General features: G+C 36.1%; 1 protein-coding gene across 2 annotated transcripts; it reads left to right on the top strand.

Moving 5' to 3' along the window:
* Window positions 1-1,104: 1,104 nt before the first annotated feature.
* On the top strand, window positions 1,105-8,182 carry LOC147554971 (putative histone-arginine methyltransferase CARM1). Of its 2 annotated transcripts, XM_086660186.1 has the most exons (16): window positions 1,105-1,279; window positions 2,633-2,937; window positions 3,047-3,112; window positions 3,206-3,314; window positions 3,941-4,081; window positions 4,339-4,442; window positions 4,563-4,661; window positions 4,772-4,841; window positions 5,114-5,210; window positions 5,614-5,668; window positions 6,084-6,167; window positions 6,683-6,760; window positions 7,058-7,161; window positions 7,292-7,464; window positions 7,563-7,714; window positions 7,847-8,182. In XM_086660186.1, exons 2-16 carry the CDS (start codon window positions 2,746-2,748, stop codon window positions 7,919-7,921), a joined length of 1,599 nt encoding a protein of 532 aa, XP_086516312.1. In that variant the 5' UTR covers window positions 1,105-1,279; window positions 2,633-2,745; the 3' UTR covers window positions 7,922-8,182. The 2 variants fall into 2 exon arrangements, with proteins under 2 accessions (XP_086516312.1, XP_086516311.1); XM_086660185.1 differs by lacking the exon at window positions 1,105-1,279 and having other exon boundaries at window positions 2,631-2,937.
* Window positions 8,183-9,688: the final 1,506 nt, after the last annotated feature.

Genomic DNA, 9,688 nt, shown 5'->3' with positions numbered 1-9,688 from the left:
TGTATATGTAGAAGAGTAAAAAAAAAATCCAATTTGTCTAGCCCATCTAAATCTTTTTCGTCTGACTTATCTAAACACATCGGTATTTGGCGATTTAACCCATTTGATTTTGAATTTTGGGACTCATTTGAAATTGAATTTTATCACTCAAGTGGGTGATGTATTCAACTTTGTCACACACGCGCAGATGACGAACCTAAAATTTAGTTCGAATTGAGATACTCTAAGGTCATGTCGTTCATTTAAAGCCCTTATATCAGAAATTCAAAGTCTTAAAACTTCAAATTTCTCAAATTTTTTAAGAGATCTAGGACAAAAATGTTTTAGAATTTGAATGTTTTAAAAGATTTTAACTACAACTTTTTTTTTTTGATGAAAGGAAAGTAGAACTTGAAAGTCCTACAACTTTTACTAGAAGTTTAAGGATTCCATTCTAAACGTAAGTCTTTTCAAAGTAATAACGGAGATCAAAATAAGATAGAATTATTTCAAGACCTAAAATTTTAAATATTTGACATCTTTATCGATATCTGGTTTCGTCAAGGTATGTAAACTAAACAAGATTTCATTTGGTCAAAGTTTCCGATGAAGGAGCTCCTCTCCTTCTTCGGACAGAAGAAAAAGAGAGAGAGAGAGAGAGAAGAGAAGAAAAACATAGAGAATACAGAAGAAGAATAAAAAAGAAAGAGAAGAAGAAGAAATAAAATATTAGGTTGAAGGTACCAGAGGTTAACGTCCGACGACCTTCTGTCGGAGAAGAAAGGTGAGGTGAAGAGAAAAAAATTAAATTGATGAAGTGGAGGAAAGGAAGGGGTATGATACTATTTTAGATTAACTCCATTTACCTCCTAAGGGTATTTCCATAAAAAAAAAATAAAGGTATTTCCATAAAAATTGACTTTTTTGTTTAGTTGGGCGAAATCAAACTGTTGGATACTGGTGAGGCTAAAACAGCAAGTCGACCACAAATTTAAAAAACCAAATAACTAGTTTTTTTTTTTTTACGTACATCTTTGGTATTTAGAACTTCAAAGATCCACCTAAACATGTGGAACTTTGAATTTGACAAATTTATACGTAAAAATGTTTAAAAATACCTCAAAAAAAATAAATTCCGAACACTAACCCTAAACTTCAAAGTTGTCAAGGACTTCAAAAAGTGACTAGGCAGCATTAGGGGAGACAAGCCATTGTACTTGCCTCCGTAAGTGGATTCATTAACATAAATCCCTTAAAAAACAAAATCACTCCACTCCCTGTTTCTCACCCTCAGCTAGGGGTGGGAATCGGACGGATTCGGACGGGCTCGGGCAACTATGAGCCGGACTCGGGCGGATCGGGCTCGGATAAGCCGAGCCCGCGATAGGGAGTCGGGCGGATCGGGCCGGACAAATTCAACATATTTAGGGCCCGTAGCCCGTCCGAGCCCGCTAGCCCGAGCGGGCTTTGACGGTAACGGGCTCGGGTTATTCCAAGAAAAAAAATAAAATAATCAAAACACTTTTTTATAATTTAACAAAAAACCATTTCATTTATAATTATGTGTTTAATTATTATTTTTTTGAAAATTATGTTTTTAGCACCCAATTAATTCTCTGATCTATGAAACCCAATCTCTGCATATAATCAACTAGCAACCTCCATTAATGGAAAGTAAAGAGTGAAAAATGAAGAACAAGAGATAAAACCCCATGATGATGAAAATCATAAGTAAAAGCACAAACCCCTTTGCCAAATCCAAAAATCCCATGAACTAAAACAATTGGAGGTAACCCATTTGTATCTTTTCTGTTTCTTCAAGTTCTTCATCTAATCCAACACTCACATCTGGTCTTAACCTAGCAACAAGATCATAAAAACCTAGCAACAAAATCTTAAAAACCTAACAACGAATCATAAAACCTAGCAACAAAATATAAAAAACCTAGCAACAAAAAAAAGATCTAAAGATAACCTAGCAAAAAAAAAGAACATTACAACAATAGAGATTACAGTAAAACCGAGATCATCGGCGTATACCGAACTTCATCTCATGATTCTAAACTTCATCTCATGATTCTAAAATATTAACCCACATGTAGATTGAAGAAGATAGTGAAGAGAGGGCTTTGAGTTTTCAAGAACATCCGTTTTTCCAATCCAATAATTTTTCTGTGAATCATGGTAATGGGGATTGGAAGATTAGATTTTTGTTTAGGGTTAAGATAAGAATGGAGGCAGAAAGAAAGAGAGAGGCAGAGAAAGAGAGAGGCGGAGAGAGAGGTGGTGGTGACTGGTGATTAGGGTTTTCTGTTTGAGAAACCAATTTATAAGATTCCAAGGGCCATTTATTTAGATCCAACGGCTGACATATAATTTGAAGAGGCACCTATCTCAGCCGTTGGATCTATACTATTGCAGGCGGGCTCGGGTAGCGGACGGTCATCGGGCTCGGGTATCGGGCAGGTTCATCGGGCGGGTTTATCGGGCCGGGACTCGGATTTGAGCCCTTGTCCGAGCCCGGCCCTATAAGCCCGAACCATCGGGCCGGGTAAGCCCGGTTCGGTTAACATGCGGGCAGCGGGTCTAAACGGTCCGGGCCGAACGGGCCGGATCTCGGGTTGCCGGACCGTTTTCCCAGCCCTACCCTCAGCGGCTAGGATTCTAAATTTCGCGCTTTTGCTCCTTAACATCAATTCCAAAACCCTAAATTCATCTAACCAAAACCTAGTTTCACAGATTGAGAGAGAGAAAAAGAGGACGACAATGGAAGTATCGTTAGGGCAAAAACAAAACGAGTTTGTATTGATCTCTATATCTCAGGTAGCTTCTTCATCTGCGATTCCTGATTCACCTTTTATAGCTCGTTTTAGCGTGGAATCTGGATCTCCAAGGCTTAGATTTCATCAAGAATCTAAACCAAATGATGTTATCTTTGTTGATCTTCGTACAGCTGAGGTTAGTAATGTGAATTTCGACTTGTTTTGTTTCTTCAAAGTTTATAAATACGAATAGAATGATTATTAGAACGGTTGAATTCATGAACAAATTGTTATTTTCTATACAGCTTCTCAAGTTAAGTCCGGTTGAATCGATCTGTATAAACAGAGGATTTGAAACCAGCAAGAAGGAGGTAAACGACTTACCTATTATAGTTAATCTAATTTGATAGTTTAAGAGTATCAAATGTTTATCTGCGTAAAACTATTTTTTTTTGTGTGTCTAGAACTCTTATTCTAGGGCAATCACTGTTCGATTCAAGTCGGAGGATGAAAGTGAAGCTTTTCACTCCGCATTTGATCAGTGGAAGGATGAAGAAAGTGGCGTTCGTACAGGTAGGATTTATACAAAAATGGAAGTTTGGTCTTGCTTGATATTTGGAGAATATTCGTAAATGCGAAAATGTATAGCTCGTTGTTTCTTTTTAGGTGATTGATTAGGCAACTAATAATAATGTGTGAATTTTGAAATGGTAATGCAAAATAAATAATACGTGTTCGTATCTATTTCTTTCTTTGTATTGGTCATAATACTTTTAAGGGAGCATCGACCTGGAGGGTAGGTGGAAACAACGTTCGTGACCAATCCCGCCAAGGGTTTTTGGCAGTATATATATGTATAATCCGTGATTTCTAAAACCGAATTAGAGAGTTGTTGTCGTAACGAACTCTTATGAAATTGTCAACCAAGAAAGAAATCTGTTTCTCAATGTAGATCAGTATGAATGCAAAGTTTCTTGCTATAGTTTCACATCATTTAATTCTCAATGACTTTCGATTTAGAGATTCTCAATGACAATTTATCTATATCTTATTTGGATGCCGTAGTCTGATATGTTCTACAGTAACATTATACTATGTTTGGTGCACAATTTTGACATGTGCGGATATATATTACTCATTCGGTTATGATTGTGTAAGTAATCTTAATGATGTTTTTTTTCTATTGGTTTGTTCTTTAGGGGGACTGGAGAATGGATCACTTTTAGCATCCAAAAGCAAGTTTGATGACAAAATTGAGGCATCTTCTGCTAAACTGTACTTCCATTACTACAGTCAGCTGCTGCATCAGCAAAATATGTTACAGGATTATGTGAGGACAGGTTATATTTTTAGACCGATTTTCTCTTTTCAAACTTTTACGCAGGCACTTGTTACTGACTATGTTTATGAATTTGCTCGTCTTAGCCAGTTCTGTACTACCAAATGTTACTCTACTTTATGTTAGTCGCGTTCATTTACTTGTAGCCGAGGAGGCGAGGATTTCAATACAATTTGTGTCATTATATCTATCGATAGGGTTCCGCTTTTGTGATGTTGAACCAGACATTGACATATTACATTGTCTTGCTTGCTTTAGGAACTTATTATGCTGCAGTCATTGAGAACCGTGCCGACTTTACTGGTCGGGTGGTTGTTGACGTTGGTGCTGGTAGTGGTATCCTTTCATTGTTTGCGGCTCAGGTACGGCATAGTATCTCCTGTGCATAATGCATATTTCTCTTATGTTATATGCTCACATATCTGAAAAATATACTTTCAAACAATTTGCAGACTGACTTTTGTTTCTTCCTTTCCTATTAGGCTGGCGCTAAACATGTTTATGCTGTGGAGGCATCTGAAATGGCTGAATATGCTCGTAGGCTTATAGCTGGGAATCCAGCACTTGCCAAGCGGATCACAGTGAGCTTGTTTTGTTTATGTGGAAGCAAATTTGTTTTGATAGTTCTCCGAGTTCGTGTGTATTCTTGTGGGGACTTTGCACAATTTTAATATATTTTCTCGACTTTCAGGTGATTAAAGGTAAAGTCGAGGAAGTTGAGTTACCTGAGAAAGCAGATATTTTGATCTCTGAGCCCATGGGTAACTTTTCTTGCCTTACACTTCGCCTTTCTACATGGCTCGTTTAGGTTTAAATAATCTTTAACACTTCCAGCTTGTCGATTCCAATTTAAATTATGCCCCTTCTCCTCAAACTATTTCCTTGACTTTTAAATGTTAGATCCTACTGTGCTATCTGTTAATTTGTTAACCCATAGGTAAACTCCATTAGTTCTTTGATAGTGAAGAGCTAGTTTCCTTTCATATAATTTTTCTAATATTTAATACATATCTGTTTTTTTTTCTTTCATTAGGAACCTTATTAGTGAATGAAAGAATGCTGGAGTCATATGTTATTGCAAGAGACAGATTCCTTGTTCCTAACGGAAAAATGTTTCCATCGTCTGGAAGGTGAGTACGATTTTTTAAACAAGTATTAGAGGTTTCATTGTTCATGTGTAGATATTATTATTATACACAAGGGACGAAGAGAGTTAGACGGTGATAAAGTTTGTATAGGCCAATACAAGGAGTTCTTGTTGGGTTATAGTATGTTTTTTAATTGTTCCCTTATTTGTGGGTGGTGCTTGGCTTATGTTTGTATATCAAGAGTGCATATTTTATTTCTTTTGCCTAAGACCAGCAGTATCTGAAAGTCGATTTTCTTGGTTACATCTATTCAATTAGTTGAATTGTTTGTTCGTTGGTTTCTTATGAGCATTGGTTTTGCATTATCGGCCTTTTCCTCTAATGATGTTGTGCTGCGTTGCGAATTCCCTTTCGGCTGAACTTTTGAAATTGGTTTCTGCTGTAGGATACACATGGCCCCGTTCAGTGACGAGTACTTGTATGTTGAAATTGCCAATAAGGTACTCCTGTGAATTCAATGTTATATTATTAGTTATGGACCTTCTGATTTTTTAAAATTTCCAAGTCACTTCCAGATACAATATTCTCCTATTATTTTATAATCTTATACTTGTAAAGAATCATAAACTAGTAACCAGCCATTTGCATAAAGCGGAGAACTGAGTCTAATTTGTATTCTATTCATGAAATTTAGAAAACTGTGAACCAAGAAAATAAAATCGAACTAATCAAACAAGTTGATGAGGGGAAGGGGAAAGAAAACCCATACAACCCAATTAAAACTGTTGCATATTATAATTTACGCTAAACTGCATTTCCCTTGCACATTTGCTTCCTAAACGTGGTGATTTTTTTGTCAGCAATGTTGTCCTTTGATTTCGTCATAATTGTTCTTTTTTCATCTTTCTATTCCAGTCCCTATTTTGGCAGCAGCAGAACTATTATGGTGTTGATCTTACTCCTTTGTATGGATCAGCTTTCCAAGGATACTTTTCTCAGGTTTACCTTCTCATCTTGAAAAGTTCTGATATCAAAAACTATTATGTTAATGTTTTTTAAGTAGAGGTTTTTACCCCTCTCAAATTCTTTTACAATAACTTTTCTCGACGTGCCGTCTTTAATAGCTCCTATTACAGCCTCACTTCACATATTATCAGGGAGAACCTACTTCGGATCGTGACTTTTCTACCTTTTTGTTCAATTGAAACCAAGGAATGAAATTTTGGTTTCGGTGGAAATTTTGGTAGACATGATAAAGTCCCTTTTGATGGTGTTTAGCTTCAAGAGTTTGAGTATGTAATTGATAGAAATTGATTGTCAAAACGTTATATTTACATTTAGCGATATTGACATTTCAACTTCGAGGAAGGAAGAAAAGTTCAATATGGGTCTCGTGTTAACGTTGGGTCTGTTGCATACTTTATACTTTCATGTGTTTGTTCAATGTGAAATCATACCTATATATATGAAAGAATTGTGCTTGTTCCTAATGCGAGTTCGGTTTCTTTTCACAGCCTGTTGTTGATGCTTTCGATCCAAGACTTTTAGTCGCTCCAGCTATATTGCACACACTAGATTTTTCTACTGTGAAGGTATGTTTTAACTTCGCGAGACTGATGCTTACACTTTTCTTATTCGCATTTTGTTCTCGTTCTTTTGTATTAGATTTTCTTCCTAAGTTGATATGTTTGTTATAATCGTTTTTTCTTATTGTTGTGCTTTACGGAGTAAAATGTAGTATTTTCCCAAGGCAGTTTTTCTTCATTCCAAATGTCATATTTTCTTCAAACAAAATAAATCGAGGTTATTGTTTTCACGCCTCCATGGAAGGTAGTCGCTGACTATCCATTATTAAGGTCATTATACTGTTTATGTTTTTAATTTTGTAGGAAGAAGAGCTTTACGAGATTGATATACCACTTAGCTTCGTAGCCTCTGTTGGTACTAGAGTTCATGGGTTGGCTTGTTGGTTTGATGTCTTGTTTAATGGCAGGTAATAGTCAACCATTTCTTACGAGAAGACCTTTCTCTCTTTTCTTAATGCATTCACGATTTCACTTCTCTGGTTTCTTTTATATACTTTCTAAGATGTTAATGATATACTTCTTTGATGTATACAACAGTACTGTGAAAAGGTGGCTTACCACAGCTCCTGGTGCACCTACAACTCACTGGTACCAACTTCGTTGTGTTCTCCAGCAGCCAATATACGTTATGGCCGGACAAGAAATTACTGGACGACTACGAATGGTTGCTCACAATGCCCAGAGCTATACAATGCACCTAACTATGTCAGGTTAGCATTCGAGAATTATATTCGTAAGTCTCTTAGAATTGGTTTTAGTACTGCCGGAAATGCTACCTTTTTCTGACATGTAACTGCATTTCTTAAAGCTAAAATGTGGGGTCCCGGTGCTGAACAAGGAGGAATACTTCAAACGTCGTCATGCAAACTTGACCTAAAAGAACCATATTATCGAATGTCTCAACCACCATCTTATGGTTGGAACCAAGATCAGCAGCAGTCACCCCAAGTCCAGCAACTGGTATAGCTTTCTTCGATCTTACCTCGATATCTCCTACATTTTCGTGTCATTAAATTTGCGTTAATGAAGTATTTTGTTTACCAAGCATTTACTAAGAAGTCGACTTACCTTCTTATCATGTGTTAATTCCAGGATTCTGTAGGACCTAGTCCCGTTGAGCAGCTACCATTACCGATTTCACATTCAGAGGTTCCCCAAGAATGGTAACGGACAGAATGTTGTTCGGCGCTGCAGGTGGGAGTGTTTTTTTCAATTGATTTACCACCATTGGGTGGGGTTTGTAACATATGAATGTGGGGGTTTTACTGCAGTATTGGTGAATGCCCCTTGTAAATCAACCCCTAATTTAAGCTTATTTCAGTGTCTGAGTTGGGTGATAAATATTCAAGTAGTTAGTCGTTTTCATCATAAGTAGCAATATTTAGAACTATTTTTATTTTCTAATGGTTATACATTCTATTCATTTAACTTTTTTTGTATGAGATTATAATGTTTAGCACTTATTAAGTACAATAAGTCGAGTTTGCATGAAAATGTTAAACATAAAGAGCTTCTTCAGAATCGCGGCAAAAACAAAAAATTCTGACTTAGACCTATTTCTTGTTGAAGACAAACACTGGGGGCCTTCTAAAATTATAAATAAGTTGCTCTTCTTGGATAACTAATTATTTTTTCACACTAATCAACTGTTTAAACTTTAACCATGATACTTTGTGCTCTCTCTTGTCATCTTTCACTACAATACTCGTATCTTCCACCTTTTTCATTACAGTCATTACAGTCGCAATTTTATTATGAAGTTGAGACCAACTTAACCAAAATCACTTGCTCTTAATGTACACGGAGCTAGGAGGAATGACAGAACTGGTGTCGCATGTATATTTCGGAATTGCTATGGAAGACCTGTAGTTGCAAATGTAGCAATAGCTAGTCTATAGGAGTCTGTCGATGACATCGAATTATATGTCATCAAACAAGGCTTGCAAATCGGTATTTATCGCTATATCTGATGGTGTGAAGTATATATTACAGTCCAATCAGATTCCGTTTACGCACTCGATTATATTTCAAGAAAAGATCAATCTACTCTTCCTTCGAGTGTTATGGCATATATGAAGGAGATTAGAGAGAGTATGAAAATACATTTGCTTCTTTGGGTACGAAATTAGTTTAGGTACATCTCTATAGATAGACTAATCTTTTGTTTATTTAGTGTTCTCCAACATCTCAACTTCTCTATGGTACCATATTAATAATTGCACACATCTTTCCTCTCTTATATTTTGTTTTGTTGAAGTCACTCTTTTAATTATACGAGCTATCAAAAGCAAAATTATGACAAAGATGAACTTACATAAACACAATACTAGCACACTAAACAATTTAAAGATTGTTCTTCTAACGTTCATCTATTTCTCTCTAGTTCTAAAATATTCTGTATCACAACTTCAAACATTCAAATCCTTCACACAAAAGTTAGAAATCAGTTATCCACCAATAATTGTATGTAAGTAACATTGGAATGGTGTGTTTTCTCACTCTGGGTCGTTAGTTTTTTGTTTTTATTTTAAATTACATGTTCTAATAAAAAATAATAACCTGAAATGATTTAGGGTCCTGTTGTTGGAATCGACATTCCAGCAGGAGCGTTTCTTGCTTCTTTTTTTTTTATGAAGTTCCCATTGCCGAAACAACTCAAATAACGTACCGTTGCGTTCATCTCGTCGAGGGCTTTAATTCAAGTTTTGGTTTTCTCAAAACCGATTCCGTAGGAATAAGATATTAATTTTCGAAGTATTGGGTTTAAATATGGAAAGATGTGAAATATTTAAGAAAACTCTCATATCGGATAAGTTAAAGGAAGTTGAAGAGTTTATAATAAGTTGCTCTCTCATACTATATTATGAATGAAATAAAAATCCAACGATACGTGGGGTGAGCCTTAACTTCGTCCGCCGGAAATAAAGTAGAAGT

The sequence above is a fragment of the Eschscholzia californica genome, unplaced genomic scaffold (assembly GCF_041429995.1).
Source record: "Eschscholzia californica isolate CP2 unplaced genomic scaffold, dmEscCali1.0.p SCAF_2, whole genome shotgun sequence".
Lineage (NCBI taxonomy): Eukaryota > Viridiplantae > Streptophyta > Magnoliopsida > Ranunculales > Papaveraceae > Eschscholzia > Eschscholzia californica.
This window is presented reverse-complemented; position numbering and strand designations above follow the sequence as displayed.